This window comes from Mixophyes fleayi, chromosome 4, assembly GCF_038048845.1.
Source record: "Mixophyes fleayi isolate aMixFle1 chromosome 4, aMixFle1.hap1, whole genome shotgun sequence".
Lineage (NCBI taxonomy): Eukaryota > Metazoa > Chordata > Amphibia > Anura > Limnodynastidae > Mixophyes > Mixophyes fleayi.
Genome location: NC_134405.1, coordinates 331,357,308 through 331,379,465, shown reverse-complemented (window position 1 = coordinate 331,379,465; position 22,158 = coordinate 331,357,308). Strand labels below are relative to the sequence as shown.

The 22,158-nt window shown below is 40.7% G+C and overlaps 1 protein-coding gene across 1 annotated transcript in view; it reads right to left on the bottom strand.

Annotated features, from left to right (window-relative positions):
• The window catches only part of PTN (pleiotrophin), a 65,949-nt gene that overhangs the window by 29,598 nt on the left and 14,193 nt on the right, over positions 1-22,158 (bottom strand). Inside the window, exons 2-3 of the mRNA XM_075210401.1 lie at positions 4,505-4,602; positions 1,151-1,324 (exon numbers count right to left, since the gene is read on the bottom strand). Coding sequence (XP_075066502.1) covers positions 1,151-1,324; positions 4,505-4,601 — 271 coding nt within the window. The 5' untranslated portion in view covers position 4,602. The remainder of the gene's footprint in view (positions 1-1,150; positions 1,325-4,504; positions 4,603-22,158) is intronic.

The window sequence follows — 22,158 nt, the reverse complement described above, 5'->3', positions numbered from 1 at the left end:
CATCCCTATCATCAATGCCGCTAGACCCTCAAGAGACACCACCCGAGCCCAGGTACTTTGTCCCAATTTCCACCTAAAACGCAGGTGTACAGATACACTCTAAGATACATTCTATGTTTTATGCTGAGTCGGATGTATCTCAGCTGAGCATCGTCATTATCAGTTTGTGTCCTACACCAGGGGTATCTGTGTCTACATCCAGGTCTATATCAGTCGCATTTACAGGAACACGCCCTTTCTTACATGGCAAACATCTGCATCCTTCTTTACTCCCCTTTTTTCGCCTCTATAAGCGCAAGGAGTCGTGTAAGTCAGATGCGACTGACTCTACATACAGCATCAAGGTAACGCCTTTATGTTAGAGATGCTCAGGCTCGGTTCCTCAAGAACCGAACACACCCGAACTTAGGAGATCTGAGTATCGAGCTGAGTTGGCTTGGTACTTTTCCGCACCCTCGGAATCGAAAACGAGGCAAAATGTCATCATGATGTTGGATATCAGATCACACGATTTTTGGATTCCTTTTTAAGATCCAAAATAACGGTGGGGGGGAGGGAGGGCCCAAGGACAATTCCATCTTGCACCATTTTTCTTTTCTGCCACTGCTGTGTGCCAATGTTTCCTAGATGTGCTAGGAACTGCCGTGTGTTTGTGTCATTGCTCTGTCGCTTACCATCCAGCCAGGTCGCTGCAGTCTTTGTTTGAAAGTGTATGAAACTAATATTGTGCTCTATGAGGTGGCCAAAATTGACTGCAAATCACTTGAAATTAGTGTTATTGAGGTTAATAATAATGTAGGAACAAAAAAAGAGTAAAAATATGTGATTTTAGCATATTTTAGGATTTTTCCTAAAAAATCCAAAACCAAAACACACGAGGGGCGGTTTTGCCAAAACCAAAACCAAAACACGAAGCTGATCCAAATCCAAAACCAAAACCAGTTCACGGCGGTCAGTGAGCATCTCTATATTTTGTGCGCAAGTAGAGTAGTGAAATTCATATACGTAAAAGGACATGCGTTCAACTCTACATGAGGCCCTATGTCTAACGCTCAGGGTAAGTGAGGTTCACCGTCATGTATAACATTTTGACAAGTTTATTTTAGGTTTAGTTCTAATCTAAGGTTTCGCCACCAGTTTCTTATCTCACCTCCAAACTGCTTCTTCCAGTTACATGGGATCTTACACTTCTGAGTCTTCATGTTCTGTTTACATTCCTTTCCTGAGCGAGTCCCTTCTCGAGTTCCTATCCCACAGTCCCCACTGGTGGGCACACAAACACTCCACTGCCACTCCCCGCAGTCTGACTTCTTAGCCTTCTTATCTGCAACAGCAAACACGCTATAAATACCAAATAATAAAAGCAATAATACAGAAATAAAAAATACTCAATATGCTAAAATTGTGTTATTTAACTAGATATAGGTTACTGTGAGCCATTCACTATTCCAGATGTGTATTTCAGTAAATTGACAAACAGTCTGATGTGTTTAAATTGAAAAAAAAAAAAAAAAATGCAAAATCCCCACGAATCACAGACTTATCACAATCATATTAACCCCATAATGACTGGAGGGGTTTTTCACCTCAATGAACAGACTTTCATGTATATACGATGGGTTAGGTAATCCTTTTAAAGAATTTTTTTTTACAGACTGATAAGGCTTTCATTTCAAGGCATTGTGGAACAAATGTTTTTTATTTTGCATAACATGGGTTAAATAAAATAATTACACTTTTTCAAGATTCTATTACTTTCACATACTGCAACCCTATCAATTTCGATTGTACACATTTATAATGGAAGACCAGTTTATAGCTATAGGGATAGAAACAATGATAAGGCTTTATTTTTCAAAGTTCCTTATTGCTCTTGCTGCCCCTAGTCTGTTTTTGGCTATCCTGCCTTCTGGTTGCCCAGATGTCTACCTGGATGCTGAATACTCTATTGATTGCTGTCAGCCCGGAACACTGCCTACTACTGGATTGTGTTCTATTGATTGCTGCCTGCCCTGACCTCAGCCTGAACACTGACTACTCTATTGATTGCTGCCTGCCCTGACCTCAGCCTAGTACGGGATTTTGTTCTACTGATTGCTGCCTGCACTGACCTCAGCCTAGTACGGGATTTTGTTCTACTGATTGCTGCCTGCCCCGACCTCAGCCTATTACTGGATTGTGTTCTATTGATTGCTGCCTGCCTGGACCTCTGCCTAGTACTTGATTGTTTTCTATTGATTGCTGCCTGCCCTGACCTCAGCCTGAACACTGACTACTCTATTGATTGCTGCCTGCCCTGACCTCAGCCTAGTACGGGATTTTGTTCTACTGATTGCTGCCTGCCCCGACCTCAGCCCATTACTGGATTGTGTTCTATTGATTGCTGCCTGCCTGGACCTCTGCCTAGTACTTGATTGTTTTCTATTGATTGCTGCCTGCCCTGACCTCAGCCTGGACACTGACTACTCTATAGATTGCCACCTGCCCTGACCTTAGCATGGACTCACTTTATGGAGTGAGTTTTGGAAAAGTTCAACAGACATTTAATATTATGGTGAAGGCAACATTCCTAAGTTGCCTCATTGGTGGTCTGGCTATGAGAGACCATCACGTTGTTATGTATGAATGTTATGCATGAAATCCATCCAATAGGAAACTTTCAGTTTATACAAAATGTTCAATGCACCTGATTACTAACCTAAATAGAGACCTTAATTACCATGCGAACAGGTCTGACCTACGATACGTCCATTGGCCAGCCCGGAATACACATGATCGAGCCAGATTGCACTTGATCGAGCTGGATTGCACATGGGCGAGCCGGATTGCATATAGTCAAGCCGGCTCAAACTGCTTAAATTAATTCATTTTCAACACTTTCTAAAAGGATATTCCGATCTTTACCTACTTGTCAAAATACATAATTGCCAATATATTCATACTGTGCGGGATTTTCTTCATTTAAGTTCACAGGAACTTCTGTGGGCTTACGATCGCAAAAAGGTTAAAAGCCTTGTACTGTGATCTCCATTTTGAATGTTCTTATGCTTTGATCAAAATACACATGTAGAAAATCCAATTACCCTACACCCAAATCTGTTATCAAAGTCAGACGATAGTTTTGTTATCTGGATCACAAATCCAGGAAATGAGCAATTTACAAGTAGACACGCTGGACTTTGAGTGCACCTACTGAGTATGCACATTATACAGAAAGGTGGCCTTAGTGAGATGTAATTAAATAATCTACTTCCAATTCACCAAGAGAGATGCTCACTATGGAATTGAAGACTGAAAGAGAAACACTCCCCAAATAAATGCTGTATAAAACCTTGATCCAGAAGAAAAAACAAACATATTAAATGAAGTTTCCAATCTGTGTGTGACCTTTCCTGGCATAAAAGTATCATTATCCCTGTGATGTGTTATGTGCGTCTAATCTTATATAATTATGTTTGCACTGTATAAATGTGTAGCAGAATCTGTGTGCAAGTGTCTGGAAGGACTCACTGTCTACAGTGTATATGATCTATTGTAAGTTCCACATCTAGGATATCTGCTATCGTCCACAAACTATTACTATCACTACTACAGTAAGAGCTGTACATTATTACCGTTACTACTAATTTCTCAGATGATTTTCCCTTGCAGCTCTGTGAGCGACGAGCAAATATTCGCGAACAAATTACCGTAGTAACGGTAATGATGATTGGGCCGAGTTGTTCTTTAGAAATTGAATCAGCCCCTTAGCGTTTACATGTTTCAGTATTTATCTTGTGAAGTTAAACAGATTTTGCACTAAGTATTTGTTCATGTGTCCATTATAACTGAGAGAATGCAAGACTGAAAAGCTTGTCCTCATTTATAAGATATTGTGTTTATATAGGCATTGACATGGATTGGTGGGTTACTTGGTGAGATGTGTGTTGTTTGGATGGATATATAAAGGGCGCCGTGTGAATAGCTCTTGCTGGCTTCTAGTTGGAACGCATTTTCTCTGTCTATGGGTTGACGTTGTACAAGAGGATAATAGGAAGGTTGCATAGTCCGGTACAAAATTTTCAGACATCTTTAATGTTGGCTGAATAATCCAAAAATACAGACCCTACAAGGATGTTTGCCTAACAGAATGGGGGGATGCCGCAAGTCAAATACTTACTGGCTGGAGGACTTTAGGTGTGGCATGTGTAGATCGGAGCATGGCTTAAGGGACTTATTTCATCCTGATTTTTTTATTTTCAAATGTTTACAATATGTATGATATTCTGCACACCAGATGGAATATTTTTGACCTTCTACCTCCCAAACATCTGTAGTTCATAGGACAACATCGTAGCAGCAGATAAGTTCTAACAGGAACTCAATTTCTGCTGATGTTCACTTGTATATCCGCCTAACAGACAAGGTCCTGAATGTGTCAAGAGTTTTTTCAGAACAATTTAAAACTAATAACAATAATACATGATGGGATCACCTGACATGACAGTACTTTTTGCACAATTACCTTGTTTATCTTTTTTCCCTGTGTCCGTCCCAAGTACCGTAAGCACTAACAGGAGCGCCAACAGGGCGAGCGTGAATATTCCATGGTGATGATGCATCCTGAGAGACAAGGAGATTAAACTTGTTACATTACCGCCATTGTGAAAAAGGCATTTTATGCTTAATTTGCTTACCTATATTTTAGGTTTGTATTTGCTTACATTATTTTAGCAAGTAGAAAAACATCATATTGGTTGCTACATTATTTACAGTAAGATGGAACTGCAGAGTACACCCAGGGATATTATTGTGTTTTTTTGGAAAATTTTGCACTCAAGATCCTGTCTGTACTTGGGAGGATGACATTTTTGTGAGCATACTCAATGTTAGACTGGACAGTAGTTTGATAACAGTGACCAGTGAGTATAACTAGCTAAACCCCCAATATGACCTGACCACTGGACATGATCATAATACAATTCTATTACACTCTATACAGACATAGGACACTACACCTCCAACATGACCTGACCACTGGACATGATCATAATACAATTATATTACACTATATACAGATATAGGACACTACACCCCCAACATGACCTGACCACTGGACATGATCATAATACAATTCTATTACACTCTATACAGACATAGGACACTACACCCCCAACATGACCTGACTACTGGACATAACCATAATACAATTCTATTACACTCTATACAGATATAGGACACTACACCTCCAACATGACCTGACCACTGGACATGATCATAATACAATTCTATAACACTCTATACAGATATAGGACACTACACCCCAAACATGATCTGACTACTGGACATGATCATAATATAATTCTATTACACTCTATACAGATATAGGACACTACACCTCCAACATGACCTGACCACTGGACATGATCATTATACAATTCTATTACACTCTATACTAGAGATGGGCGGGTCCGGTTCTCCGAGAACCGAACCCACCCGAACTTTGGGTATCCGAGTACCGAGCTGAGCAGCTCGGTACTCTCCCGCCAATTCCGAATCCAAATCGAGGCCGAACGTCATTGTGACGTCGTCGGATCTCGGGACTCGGTTCTCGCGATACTTCAACTTTATAAATACACGCCTCCACAGCAATCCATCGCCATTTGACAGAGGGAGAGAGCAGGGTGTAGTCATAGGCTAATTAGAGCAGGGACAGAGAAAGAATACAATATTGTTCTTGCAATTGCTCTAACCAAAATCGCTAGTGCAGAGAGGAGGATAGAGGTTTATTATTTTTTCTTCATATTTGGCACTCCCCAGCGCTTTTGGGTTGTCCCCCATAATTGTGCATTAATATTTCTGGCTGTCAAAAGTCATATCTGTCAGCAGTATCTACTCAATAAATGTTAGCACTCCTCAGTGTTTTTGGGGTGTCCTCTCTAATTGTGCATTAATATTTCTGGCTGTCAAAAGTCATATCTGTCAGCAGTATCTACTCAATAATTTTAAGCACTCCTCAGTGTTTTTGGGGTGTCCTCTCTAATTGTGCATTAATATTTCTGGCTGTCAAAAGTCATATCTGTCAGCAGTATCTACTCAATAATTTTTAGCACTCCTCAGTGTTTTTGGGGTGTCCTCCCTAATTGTGCATTAATATTTCTGGCTGTCAAAAGTCATATCTGTCAGCAGTATCTACTCAATAATTTGTAGCACTCCTCAGTGTTTTTGGGGTGTCCTCCCTAATTGTGCATTAATATTTCTGGCTGTCAAAAGTCATATCTGTCAGCAGTATCTACTCAATAATTTTTAGCACTCCTCAGTGTTTTTGGGGTGTCCTCCCTAATTGTGCATTAATATTTCTGGCTGTCAAAAGTCATATCTGTCAGCAGTATCTACTCAATAATTTGTAGCACTCCTCAGTGTTTTTGGGGTGTCCTCCCTAATTGTGCATTAATATTTCTGGCTGTCAAAAGTCATATCTGTCAGCAGTATCTACTCAATAATTTTTAGCACTCCTCAGTGTTTTTGGGGTGTCCTCCCTAATTGTGCATTAATATTTCTGGCTGTCAAAAGTCATATCTGTCAGCAGTATCTACTCAATAATTTGTAGCACTCCTCAGTGTTTTTGGGGTGTCCTCCCTAATTGTGCATTAATATTTCTGGCTGTCAAAAGTCATATCTGTCAGCAGTATCTACTCAATAATTTGTAGCACTCCTCAGTGTTTTTGGGGTGTCCTCCCTAATTGTGCATTAATATTTCTGGCTGTCAAAAGTCATATCTGTCAGCAGTATCTACTCAATAATTTTTAGCACTCCTCAGTGTTTTTGGGGTGTCCTCCCTAATTGTGCATTAATATTTCTGGCTGTCAAAAGTCATATCTGTCAGCAGTATCTACTCAATAATTTGTAGCACTCCTCAGTGTTTTTGGGGTGTCCTCCCTAATTGTGCATTAATATTTCTGGCTGTCAAAAGTCATATCTGTCAGCAGTATCTACTCAATAATTTTTAGCACTCCTCAGTGTTTTTGGGGTGTCCTCCCTAATTGTGCATTAATATTTCTGGCTGTCAAAAGTCATATCTGTCAGCAGTATCTACTCAATAATTTTTAGCACTCCTCAGTGGTTTGCGCTCAGAATGGATTCAAAGCAGTCCACATATGATCTAAATGAGCAACCAGGTTCTGTCACCAGTCCTGATGTTAGTGTTCCCAGTACGTCATCTGGCCAAGGCGATGTCAAACAACAGAGTGTTTTCAAATTAGTGCAAAAAACAAAAACCAAAAAAAAATTTACTGTATTGAAGCGAAAAAGAAGTGTAACTGAGCAAAAGTTAAGTGACGATAAAAAAAAAATTGCAAGCATGCCATTCTACACACGCAGTGGCAAAGAGAGAATGAGGCCTTCACCTTTGGCTATTAGTGGCAGATCCCAAAAAGTTACCCAGGCTACAATTGGTGCACAACTACTGTTACGCGTCAAAGCTGAGCTGCAAGATACCAGTGAGGCATTACAGGAGAATATTTGCTCTGATTCACAAATGACAACAATCCCTGTGGAGAGTCCATCCAACAGTGGGATGTCTAATCGTGAGCATTCTGCTGATGTGTGCCTTAATAGCCCGAGTGTAGCCGGTGATACCCAAATTGAGGATGCCACTTTGGAATTAGAAGAGGATGAGGGGGAGATTTGTGTAGGCGACGAGGGCGCTAATGATGATGTTGATGATTATGATGCAGACAGATACCAAATTGCCTTTCTCAATTTCTATTTATATTCTAGATTATATAACGGCTGAATAGTTTTCTATTTTACTCCTAGTGGAGAGAGGATCTGATGCAGACAGATACCAAACTGCCTTTGTCCATTTCAATTTATATTGTACAGTATATAACGGCTGAATTTATTAGTATTTTATACAAGTGGAGGGGGGCCTAGAGAGACAGAAACCAAACTGGCTTTCTCCATGTCAATTAATATTGTACAGTCTATAACGGCTGGATTTTTTTGTATTTTATACAAGTGGAGGGGGGCCTAGAGAGACAGAAACCAAACTGTCTTTCTCCATGTCAATTAATATTGTACAGTCTATAATGGCTGAATTTTTTAGTATTTTATACAAGTGGAGGGGGGCCTAGAGAGACAGAAACCAAACTGTCTTTCTCCATGTCAATTAATATTGTACAGTCTATAATGGCTGAATTTTTTGGTATTTTATACAAGTGGAGGGGGGCCTTGAGAGACAGAAACCAAACTGGCTTTTTCCATTTCTTTACATATTTAACTATAAGTGTAGGGTGTAATATACATTCAAAGACGATGGCTGCATTGCCAATATGCATAGATGGAGAGGAAGACAATCTGTTTTGTGTGTAGAATAGGCCTACCAACGAAGAATTAAACTTTTTTTTTGGATGATTTATTACCTCAACAATTAGATTACTTGTCTCTAAAACAGTTGGAGCACTAAATTGGGTTAATTTAGGCCCAAAAACATGGATTTTCCAAAAAAATAGCAAAACAAAACCAAACAAAACCAAAACCAAAACCAAAACACGCAATGGCAGTTTTGCAAAACCAAAACCAAAACCAAAACACGACGGTAATCCAGATCCAAAACCGAATCCAAAACCAAAACACGGGGGTCAGTGACCATCTCTACTCTATACAGACATAGGAAACTACACCCCCAACATGACCTGACCACTGGACATGATCATAATACAATTCTATTACACTCTATACAGACATAGGACACTACACCCCCAACATGACCTGACCACTGGACATGATCATAATACAATTCTATTACACTCTATACAGACATAGGACACTACAACCCCAACATGACCTGACCACTGGGCATGATCATAATACAATTCTATTACACTCTATACAGATATAGGACACTACACCCCCAACATGACCTGACCACTGGACATGATCATAATACAATTCTATTACACTCTATACAGACATAGGACACTACACCCCCAACATGACCTGACCACTGGACATGATCATAATACAATTCTATTACACTCTATACAGACATAGGACACTACAACCCCAACATGACCTGACCACTGGACATGATCATAATACAATTCTATTACACTCTATACAGATATAGGACACTACACCCCCAACATGACCTGACCACTGGACATGATCATAATACAATTCTATTACACTCTATACAGACATAGAACACTACACCCCCAACATGACCTGACCACTGGACATGATCATAATACAATTCTATTACACTCTATACAGACATAGGACACTACAACCCCAACATGACCTGACCACTGGGCATGATCATAATACAATTCTATTACACTCTATACAGATATAGGACACTACACCCCCAACATGACCTGACCACTGGACATGATCATAATACAATTCTATTACACTCTATACAGACATAGGACACTACGACCCCAACATGACCTGACCACTGGGCATGATCATAATACAGATAACAGGTACACTTTAAAGCAGCAGTGAGTGAGCTTTCAATTGAGTCCCCCAACTCTATGCACCTGATCTGATCTATGCTTTGCTTTGCTTTGTTGTAAGAATAAATGTCAATGGGAGCAGCTGGCCTCTGCGTCAGATCACCTCTTCTGTCCAACATAGGACAGTGCAGATTTTTAGAGTTCTGTCCCACTGTCCTGCTCACGGACATGTTGGTCTCACAGTTGGGAAAGTTGGGAGGTATCTTCTGTTCACTTCTTCTCTGCATAGCAAAGCAGCGATGAACAGGTTCCTATGTACCTGCTTTGGGTGCACACAGCACTGTATGGGTGTTTGGAGGGGGACGTGGTTGCCAAGGATTAGGCTAGTGCATTACGGCACTAGGCATGCCCCCTGGAACATAATGCGGTCATAGTCCCATTGTGGCACCTACGATTCCCCTGTCCCAATTACAGAATCTCAAATGTTGGAAGGTATGGGTTTGGTGTCATGCTGGGGGCATGAGTCTTCTAAACAACTAGGTCATCCCTCAACACCCTTCTCTGCCCCGACAATGCCCACGCACCAGTGTCATTCCAACTAATATTCCCAGCAATTGGGACAAAGTCCTAGCTGACGGGAGATTTGGAATGTGTGTAATACTAAATTTCTGGCCCTGTATTTTTCTTAAATATGCAGTTATTGTAGGAGAAGAGTGGCTTGCAGTGACATCACAGAACTATGTGCAACAATTGGGGCAAAAAACTACATCTACCATAATGCATTGCATGCACAGCAGCAGCACTTGCCAGTATCTGTCTTTCCCCGTGATGCCATCACCCCACAGCCTGCAGCTCTGTTATATTAACAAGTGATTGAATCATGTCCAAAACTAACATATGCCAAGATAATTCATTAGGTCTTATACAATTATTAACCTGGGAAATTAAAGCGCGCACAAGATAAGCCAAATATACAATTACAGTATGTGTGAGATAGATTTTAGACAGTCATGCTTAATGAGGCTTTAGGATTGCCTTGCATGTTATCAGTACAGTAGCTTATGAGAAAATTAGGATAACAACAGATAAGGATGCAGAAATATATTCTCAGTAATGGTCACTTGACAGTGGGCGAACTTTTTTGCAAGAGATAAAAATGACTAACCACATACCAGCGACTGTCCTTATTGGTTGGATAGAGGGGAGAGCAGTATTGAAGGGGAAAATGGTTGGAGATTGTTTTATTATTTGAGGGTTAAGCATTAGCATGTGAAGCCTTAGTACATAAAACACTTTTACTGTAGTTTATCACATCTTCATTCCGGACCATTTGCTCTGAGAATCTTTTGCATCTCAGCTACTTGACTTCATTACAGACAAAACTCAGATCTCGCTGAGAGATTAATTGGTCTCCTCTCCCTGCTCACATTCGCTATGGAATAAGGAAAAGCAACTTTGGCGCTGTTATGACAAATGTCCGGTCCTTTTAATGTGGAATGAAAAGGAGAGAGGGAGACCGGAGGGAGATGAAGTGATTCTATCTGCGGCTGACGAGTTGCATTAAAGCGATGGAGTGTTTCTTTTCCTTATTGATCGACCGTGCAGGAGAAGAAAGCGTTTAGGAGTGAAAGCGGCAATTGTACGTGTCAATGGAGCGTGTCCGTGTGAGGGTCTCGCGGTCTCCTGTCACGAAATCCACCTAGGTGTCTGACCCCCATTCTAGCTGCAATTACTGGCTGTAGCTTTGGCTACGTGGCTAATTCCAGAATGATCACCTGATAAAAATATCAGCCTCCCAGGCTCTGTCAGCTCACTCTCCCTCCTCCCCTCCCGGTGACCTTCAATGCCAGAACTGACCGGAGTCTCATCTCCGCCAGAATATCCAAATAAATAGTGGCGGGCGGTGAAGCAATTCTGGTATTCAGTAATTCCTAGACTATAAAGACTTACTATCTAAAAGAAAAGGGGGGAAATCAGATAGCGTGAGTTTTTCAAGGTGCAACATCTGGATGTAATGTTTGCAGGGTGGTTGTTTAATAAATAGGTTTCTAAAAGGGAAATAAAAGAGGAACACAATGGGAAGGGTTATTTTGTTGTCCATCTAGCTAGTGAGCTTTTTCACTGAAGCTCCAGGTGCAGTGTTAAAAGAGAGTGCTGGAGTCTTGGGACTTTGGACCCTTCACTAAAGTTAAAGAGCCCCGTTCCGACCATCCTCCAGGTGCCGTAAGGCCCTTTTGTGGGAAAAGGATCATCAGGCTCCCCAGTGGTCACCAGATTTAGGGATTTTTCCTAGTTATCCAAGCCCCCTGTCCGGTAAAGACTACAGAGAATCTGGAACTGAAAGCCCAAGTACAACACATGCAGAAGGACCACGCACTGGTCTGGTGAGAGACAGGACTCCTCATAACACTGCCGGCAATGTCACCTGGGAGCTAAACATTGCTCAGCTGAACCAGTGACATGTTATTATTAATAGACCCCTTAATACTAGAGATGTTCACTAAGCCCTGTGTTTTGGTTTTGATTCTAAATTATCTTTGTGCTTTGGTTTTGGCAAAACCGCACTCGCATGTTTTGATTTTGGATCCCGATTTCTTTCTAAAATCCCTATTTTTTTTGGGTAAAATCACATAATTTGGCTCTTTTTTTTAATCCCTGCAATATTATTAACCTCAATAACATTAATTTCCAATCATTTCCAGCAGTTGCGGGCTGGGCAGGGGGGCATCGGGACCCCGAGCCGCTCAGTCTGACAGCTGTTTGGGTCGGCCAACCCCTCGTTGAATACAATATTTGATGAATATTACAAGCGGCCACATCACAAGACATGCGATGCGGCAGAGTCAGAGCATAGGCGGCCGCATCGCGTGTCATGTGATGCGGCCGCCTGTGCGTCCCCGGGCTGAACTTTGCCACCCCGCGTCTGATTTCCAGTCAATTTTTGTCGAGTGACAAGAACACTGCTAACCCTGTTTCTGTCTGAGTAATGGCACTGAGCAATGGCACTGGAGAATGGAGAGTGACAACAACACTGCTAACCCTGTTTCTGTCTGAGTAATGGCACTGAGCAATATCACTGGAGACTGGAGAGTGACAACAACACTGCTACCCCTGTTTCTGTGTGAGCAATGGCACTGAGCAATGTCACTGGAGAATGGAGTGTGACAACAACACTGCTACCTCTGTTTCTGTGTGAGCAATGGCACTGAGCAATGTCACTGGAGACTGGAGAGTGACAACAACACTGCTACCCCTGTTTCTGTGTGAGCAATGGCACTGAGCAATGTCACTGGAGACTGAAGAGTGACAAGAACACTGCTACCCCTGTTTCTGTGTGAGCAATGGCACTGAGCAATGTCACTGGAGAATGGAGAGTGACAACAACACTGCTACCTCTGTTTCTGTGTGAGCAATGGCACTGAGCAATGTCACTGGAGACTGGAGAGTGACAACAACACTGCTACCTCTGTTTCTGTGTGAGCAATGGCACTGAGCAATGTCACTGGAGAATGGAGAGTGACAACAACACTGCTACCTCTGTTTCTGTTTGAGCAATGGCACTGAGCAATGTCACTGGAGACTGGAGAGTGACAACAACACTGCTACCCCTGTTTCTGTGTGAGCAATGGCGATGGATCTCCTGGGGCGGAAGGTATTTATGCAATCCAAAACCCACAAGATCCGACAACGCAATGATGATGCTTTGCCTCGATTCAGATCCGAGGATGTGCGAAGTCACCGAGCCGGCTTGCGAGCCTACTCGGATCCCCTAAGTTCGAGTGGGCTCGGTTTTCAGAAAACCGAGCCTGAGCTTCTCTACTTAATACCTTTAAAGTGAAGGATTTTTAGTTTAAAAGAAAGCCAAATCTGTAGATTACACATGTAATAGATGTATTGGTGACTTATCAGAGAGTGTCAGACAGTTTTTAAAATTCCAGATATCCGATGTGAAGAATTAATTGAATGCATGATGAGAAAATTTGGCACAAACCTATTAACGCAGATGAGCAACACATGAAGCTGATGCATTTAGGTTCAATTTAACACCATTACGCTCATTTCTGCACAATTATAATTGCTCGTTATGTGTAGTTAAAATCTGAAAATAAAAATGGCTCTGAGCTTTTGTTTGTAGAAAATTGAGTGTACGTAATTAAGATGAATCTAGCTTTTTTATGCAGATTTTTCTTATTTTAGAGCAGCTTAGAAAATTTCACAGGGGTTTACGTGTGAAAAGTTCATTTCTACTGCTGCAGGAATATATTAAACTATAGACTAAAGCATGAAAGTCATCAAAGGAGATAATTGAATATAGAGAAAGAGGCGATTTAATGACATAAATGAACGTTGCTATTAAAAGATACAAACTGAAGTTAGTGCGATACTAGCGCCTTGGCCCCCAGCGTTTTGGCTGTCAAATGCAGCATTGCCTTTCTTTCACAGGCTCAACTGAAGAATGGGACCATTTCACCCACTCTACAAATGCTGCATGTAAGTTAAACCAATATAGAAAGTTAAGTTTAATCTTTCACAATTATCATCATCATCACCATTTATTTATATAGCGCCACTAATTCCGCAGCGCTGTACAGAGAACTCACTCACATCAGTCCCTGCCCCATTGGGGCTTACAGTCTAAAATCCCTAACACACACACACATACACACACACACATACACAGACTAGGGTCAATTTAATAGCAGCCAATTAACCTACCAGTATGTTTTTGAAGTGTGGGAGGAAACCGGAGCACCCGGAGGAAACCCACGCAAACACGGGGAGACCATATAAGCTCCTCACAGATAAGGCCATGGTCGGGAATTGAACTCATGACCCCAGTGCTGCAAGGCAGAAGTGCTAACCACTACGCCACCGAGCTTCACAATTAGCAATATATAGGTAAAAGTTTCCATATCAAGACGCATGTTTCACAATGAATTTATGTTTGTTTTTGAGCACAGATGGGAGCCATACCCGAGACATTTAAAAAAGAAAAATTGGGAAAATATAAGCCACCATCGCTGAACCGCTCAGACCACACCCATATTTTATACCACCCCTGAACCCTGATAACACCACACCCACTTTTTGATAGGCTCCACCTCTTTCAGGAGGTCAGATCATCAGAACAGTCTTTTGCAAGACTCAGGACTGTTAGGAATTATGCTACAACCTCCAGTAAAGATACAGACAGAATGTTGTGAATTATGACGTATTCAAGAGTGACTAAAATGAAATTATTTGTGCTGGTGCATTAAGGGTTAAGAATATAACAATGGAGTGTGTATAATTTTCCTTTGTGGCTATAGGGAGCTGACTGTAGGGCAAGTAACAAAGGGGTTCACTAGCTTTGCTGACATATCAAGCCCCTCACTCTACTGTCACTAATGTTCTGGCTCATAGCTGGGGGCTATAGCTAGTGAAGTGAACAGCACAGTTATCAGATCACATGTCAGATCGAAATTTATGACTGTTTTCAGAGCACATGGTTAAATCTACATTTTCAAATATAAATTGTCCACATCAAAGCAATACCTATTAAAATTTCTATTTGAGAAAGTCCCTGTGCATATTCATAATCAGGAAAATTAACTACACCTAATACATCAAGCAGTAATGTCTCCCTAGCAGACAAATGATAGAGAAGTGTAATGTTCCAAATAATAAATATTTTATAGTGATGTTTCATGTCTATATATAAATGTATAATCCTTTGATTGAAGTATTATTATGATTCTATGGTGTTCAAGAGGAAACTTACAGCCTGTATATAAATTTATAGCTAAAACTGACTATATTGGAGTGAAAACATGTATTTCTCCCTATTAGCATATACATTAACTTTCTGACCTCACAAGAGAAGTGGGGGTATGTTAGCAGAAAAAGCGTTTAAACTCGCTGAATAACTACTCCAGGGGGCCAATCTGTGTTGGGGAATAGGTCTATGTTTCTGCTCCCTCTCGCAAAAATGTGAAATTGCGTAATTTTTTTCTATTTTTGTATTTCTCCTTTTTTAATTTGTAACAAACTTGCTTACATCATTTTATAATACTATGTGTCATACTATGTGTCATAAACCTTAAGCATTGTGGCTATTTTGCTGTATTAAATTTCAATTAATAAAGTTCTGTCTTTGTGAAATCCATGTGCTAGATAGCTTGATTATTAAAACGCTACTTTAATACAGGGGATTTTTGTGCAATGATAACTCTGGCTAAATAAGTTGAATTGCAATGACATATAAATTGTTGTTGTATGTTGAGCTAAGGGAGCAACAAAAGACTCCCACAAAGTGCTGACTTTGGAATAAAATCTTGGTGGTGGCAGTTTTGGATTAATAGAAATTGAGAAATATAATTTTGATGGGTTTTTAATCATTTTTAGACAGACCAGGTAGTGATTAAACCCTTGTCACCTACACGCAGGCTCAGGTGAGTGCTGTTTGTGACACAGGATATCTGGTGTGCAAAGGATAAAAATTACTGCCCTAAACACATCCAAAATGTTAAATCTATTCAGTGTTGATAAACTCCTGAAACTTTTACTAATAATTATTTAACACTAGGCAAATTGGTCTAGTGGTTTTGTTTTGGTTTGGTTTCTCTGCTTATATTGATAACTATCTGAAGTACCCGGCGTTGCCCGGGTTTAAATCTTCAGGTTACTAAGTTATCCTTGAGTTGAAAGTAACTGCAAACCATTTTTAAATAATTAGCAGCTCTTCCATTACACCCATGAGGTGACTGCCCAATGTCGGTATTGATTTTATATTAAATGTCATCCAAATCCATCCAGTGGAAGACCCAGAACAGGCTCCAAGGGTCAAAGTTCTACCCAGCGTACACCAACGAGAAGTCCAAGCGGGACCCTAACCCCCCTAAAACCTGGCCAGGATCCAACTGGACCACCTTGTGTTGGCTTTTTCCCAATCGGTTCAGCAGTGTCCAAATGCAGGCATAAAACAGGCTACCCAAGTCAAAGTTCTGCCCAGCATACACCATCGGGAGGTTCAACTGGGATCTCAACCCCGCAGTCTTCTGGGATCCAATGGTACCAGTCTGTGAAGTTTTCATACAAATCTATCCAGTGGAAGACTCAGAACAGGCTCCCTGCATCAAAGCTTTGCCCAGCATACTCCAACGGGAGGTCTGGCCGGGACCCTAACCTCACCAAAACCTGGCAAGGATCCAAATGAACCACCCAGTGTTGGTTTCATCCCAATCGATGCAGGGGTGTCTGAATGCAATCTCAGAACAGACTCTCCAGACCAAAGTCCAGCCCAGCTTACACCAACAGAGGTCCGACTGGGACCCTAACTCCCCTAAAACCTGATCAGGATCCAACTGGACCACCTCACGTTAGTTTCATCCCAATTGGTGTAGGGGTGTCTGAATGCATAACCGGATAGACAAACAGACCAATGAATTTTATATATAAAATATTTAATATTTTTTTGTCATGTTTTAACAAAGATGTAGCAGGCAAACTTACCAATTCTGAACTGCCTTCTAAATATACCAGCACAAGTGCCTGTGATAGCCACTAATTAACTGTAACTGTAAAATCCTTCAGCTAGTCATAATCATTACCAACTTAACATGTTCATTAGTATGTTCTTAACGAGTACAGTCATTTAGGTGTCCTCAGGCAGACCCCTAGTGCAGATAGCGGGGGGGTAACAGCGATGCATTTCTCTGGCTTGCTTCCTACTCTCCCCCTTGGGCCAGCTCCGTGCCAGCCTTGCGTGGAAGTTCCTCTCTCCCTAAGGAGACTCCTCTCTTTGCTCTGTAGCTGCACAAGCACCTATTTTTAGACACGTTCTCTTAATGAGCCCGCCAGCAGCTCCTCTCCGCCTAGGGTCACAGCTGATTTTTAATGAGTCCCAAACAAATTAATGATTCAACAACAAACCCTGTATAAAGACGAGCAGGCACCCAGAGGGATCCAGAAACGAGGGCAGGCTCACCCAGAGAGTTGTGAGATTTAATACAGATTTTTTTGTTTCTCTTAAACTGTCCTTTTTCCCCCCTGCTATCCATTTCTGATTATTCACATTAGTTTCTAAATTCATATCTATTTCCTTATAGATTCTAAACCCATTCCAGCCAGACCACCTTAATGTAATTGTACTGTGTGTAATTTGCACGGTCCCTGAATGTTCAGCTAATAAGCTGGCTGGCTGATAATAATTACAGTGTATATAAACACTCTTCTAATGTTTTTCCTCCTGAGTATTTAACATTTGCAAACAAAGGCGTGTGCAGCTTACCGTTATGTGGAATCAAAATGACTTATTGTCATTATTTGTGCTATATATGGGTTAGAATATCTGCTGCAAACGTACAAGGTATCCAATAAAAATGGTACTTAAAATAGAATAGATATGTTGCGTTGTCTGTTTTTGTTGCTATGGTGTCTATTAGAGATGGTCACTGACCCCCGTGTTTTGGTTTTGGATTCGGTTTTGGATCTGGATTACCGTCGTGTTTTGGTTTTGGTTTTGGTTTTGCAAAACCTCCATTGCGTGTTTTGGTTTTGGTTTTGGTTTTGTTTGGTTTTGTTTTGCTATTTTTTGGGAAAATCCATGTTTTTGGGCCTAAATTAACCCAATTTAGTGCTCCAACTGTTTTAGAGACAAGTAATCTAATTGTTGAGGTAATAAATCATCCCAAAAAACAGTTTAATTCTTCGTTGGTAGGCCTATTCTACACACAAAACAGATTGTCTTCCTCTCCATCTATGCATATTGGCAATGCAGCCATCGTCTTTGAATGTATATTACACCCTACACTTATAGTTAAATATGTAAAGAAATGGAAAAAGCCAGTTTGGTTTCTGTCTCTCAAGGCCCCCCTCCACTTGTATAAAATACCAAAAAATTCAGCCATTATAGACTGTACAATATTAATTGACATGGAGAAAGCCAGTTTGGTTTCTGTCTCTCTAGGCCCCCCTCCACTTGTATAAAATACCAAAAAATCCAGCCGTTATAGACTGTACAATATTAATTGACATGGAGAAAGCCAGTTTGGTTTCTGTCTCTCTGGGCCCCCCTCCACTTGTATAAAATACTAATAAATTCAGCCGTTATATACTGTACAATATAAATTGAAATGGACAAAGGCAGTTTGGTATCTGTCTGCATCATATCCTCTCTCCACTAGGAGTAAAATAGAAAACTATTCAGCCGTTATATAATCTAGAATATAAATAGAAATTGAGAAAGGCAATTCGGTATCTGTCTGCATCATAATCATCAACATCATCATTAGCGCCCTCGTCGCCTACACAAATCTCCTCCTCATCCTCTTCTAATTCCAAAGTGGCATCCTCAATTTGGGTATCACCGGCTACACTCGGGCTATTAAGGCACACATCAGCAGAATGCTCACGATTAGACATCCCACTGTTGGATGGACTCTCCACAGGGATTGTTGTCATTTGTGAATCAGAGCAAATATTCTCCTGTAATGCCTCACTGGTATCTTGCAGCTCAGCTTTGACGCGTAACAGTAGTTGTGCACCAATTGTAGGCTGGGTAACTTTTTGGGATCTGCCACTAATAGCCAAAGGTGAAGGCCTCATTCTCTCTTTGCCACTGCGTGTGTAGAATGGCATGCTTGCAATTTTTTTTTTATCGTCACTTAACTTTTGCTCAGTTACACTTCGTTTTCGCTTCAATACAGTAAATTTTTTTTTGGTTTTTGTTTTTTGCACTAATTTGAAAACACTCTGTTGTTTGACATCGCCTTGGCCAGATGACGTACTGGGAACACTAACATCAGGACTGGTGACAGAACCTGGTTGCTCATTTAGATCATATGTGGACTGCTTTGAATCCATTGCGTAGATACTGCTGACAGATATGACTTTTGACAGCCAGAAATATTAATGCACAATTAGAGAGGACACCCCAAAAACACTGAGGAGTGCTTAAAATTATTGAGTAGATACTGCTGACAGATATGACTTTTGACAGCCAGAAATATTAATGCACAATTAGAGAGGACACCCCAAAAACACTGAGGAGTGCTTAAAATTATTGAGTAGATACTGCTGACAGATATGACTTTTGACAGCCAGAAATATTAATGCACAATTAGAGAGGACACCCCAAAAACACTGAGGAGTGCTTAAAATTATTGAGTAGATACTGCTGACAGATATGACTTTTGACAGCCAGAAATATTAATGCACAATTAGAGAGGACACCCCAAAAACACTGAGGAGTGCTTAAAATTATTGAGTAGATACTGCTGACAGATATGACTTTTGACAGCCAGAAATATTAATGCACAATTAGGGAGGACACCCCAAAAACACTGAGGAGTGCTTAAAATTATTGAGTAGATACTGCTGACAGATATGACTTTTGACAGCCAGAAATATTAATGCACAATTAGAGAGGACACCCCAAAAACACTGAGGAGTGCTTAAAATTATTGAGTAGATACTGCTGACAGATATGACTTTTGACAGCCAGAAATATTAATGCACAATTAGAGAGGACACCCCAAAAACACTGAGGAGTGCTAACATTTATTGAGTAGATACTGCTGACAGATATGACTTTTGACAGCCAGAAATATTAATGCACAATTAGAGAGGACACCCCAAAAACACTGAGGAGTGCTAACATTTATTGAGTAGATACTGCTGACAGATATGACTTTTGACAGCCAGAAATATTAATGCACAATTATGGGGGACAACCCAAAAGCGCTGGGGAGTGCCAAATATGAAGAAAAAATAATAAACCTCTATCCTCCTCTCTGCACTAGCGATTTTGGTTAGAGCAATTGCAAGAACAATATTGTATTCTTTCTCTGTCCCTGCTCTAATTAGCCTATGACTACACCCTGCTCTCTCCCTCTGTCAAATGGCGATGGATTGCTGTGGAGGCGTGTATTTATAAAGTTGAAGTATCGCGAGAACCGAGTCCCGAGATCCGACGACGTCACAATGACGTTCGGCCTCGATTTGGATTCGGAATTGGCGGGAGAGTACCGAGCTGCTCAGCTCGGTACTCGGATACCCAAAGTTCGGGTGGGTTCGGTTCTCGGAGAACCGGACCCGCCCATCTCTAGTGTCTATACTGTTGTTGTCTATGAAGAGCTTTTAATAAGGAGCTAAACGGTTTCATGGATAGTACTGGAAAGAGTGACATCCACAGGTTATCAATGTACTTGGCAAATTTTCCACTCCATTGCTTGCAGTATATTGGGCATGAGTCCTTAGGGGTACAGGCTTAAAGGAAGGGAAAATGCGTTACACCGATTCAAGTATCCAACTTGTTTTCAAGAATTCTAAAAAGCATTTTCATGTTCAACTTATAGTAATCTTGTTTATTGATCGATCCTCCCTCACAAAGGTCCTTCAAAGTATCTCACAAGTTGTTTCATGGCTGATGGACCGGGTGAAATCCAAACAATTCTAAACTACAGTGAAAACTGTTTCACTTATCTCAAGAAATGTAAAATTAATGGGAACCCTCAGAGATATTAAATGCTATAGTGCTATATAACTTTATAGTTACTGTACAAACGTACTGGATGCTATATAACTTTATAGTTACTGTACAAACGTACTGGATGCTATATAACTTTATAGTTACTGTACAAACGTACTGGGTCCTATATAACTTTATAGTTACTGTACAAACGTACTGGGTGCTATATAACTTTATAGTTACTGTACAAACGTACTGGGTGCTATATAACTTTATAGTTACTGTACAAACGTACTGGGTGCTATATAACTTTATAGTTACTGTACAAACGTACTGGGTCCTATATAACTTTATAGTTACTGTACAAACGTACTGGGTGCTATATAACTTTATAGTTACTGTACACACGTACTGGGTGCTATATAACTTTATAGTTACTGTACAAACGTACTGGGTCCTATATAACTTTATAGTTACTGTACAAACGTACTGGGTGCTATATAACTTTATAGTTACTGTACACACGTACTGGGTGCTATATAACTTTATATTTAAACATTGATTTGCATTTTCTAAATATTGACAATGATAAATGCATCACTTTCATAATAGCCTCTAGATTAAAGTTAAATCACTCTGTGCATGACCAGAAAACAACCTTCCAGGCAGGGAAGGGACAGTCAGGGCATGTTCACAGAATATCCATTGATGATGATGGCGTGCGCCAGCACTTGCTCACCACTTCTGATTGGTTGATTGTGATTTCACCTCAGAAGCATTTTTGGGCCAGAAATTAGGCCCAAGTTGCGTTCAGCTCTGATTCAAGCCTGTAATGTTTTGAAGCAACTTATAAACACTCACAAAAAGAACATTATTTAAACGTGAAATAAGAAATTGTCTAGATCGGGCCCGTCTAGGAGGTGGCCTGCCGGCTGAATGGGGCCCTACCAAAGTTATTTTGAGGCTCAAGCTCTACAGAAAGCTCCGTAGATGTTTGATGATATAATTTTCGGAACAATAATTCCGGAGGCCCTATGGACAGTGCAGGCCCAGGTGATTGTGCGTTAAAAAAATGAAAGTTGGCTGCAAACCCATAATGGTAATTGTACATATTGGGGCTTACACAGGGCTCTATATGTATTAAAAGCAAAATACAATGAAACAATAATTGATGTATGAGTTTTAATGTAACCTAATATGTTCCCATAATCCCCCCCATTCCAGGGATTCACTAACAATCATACTCTCCTGCAAAAGAACTTTGAC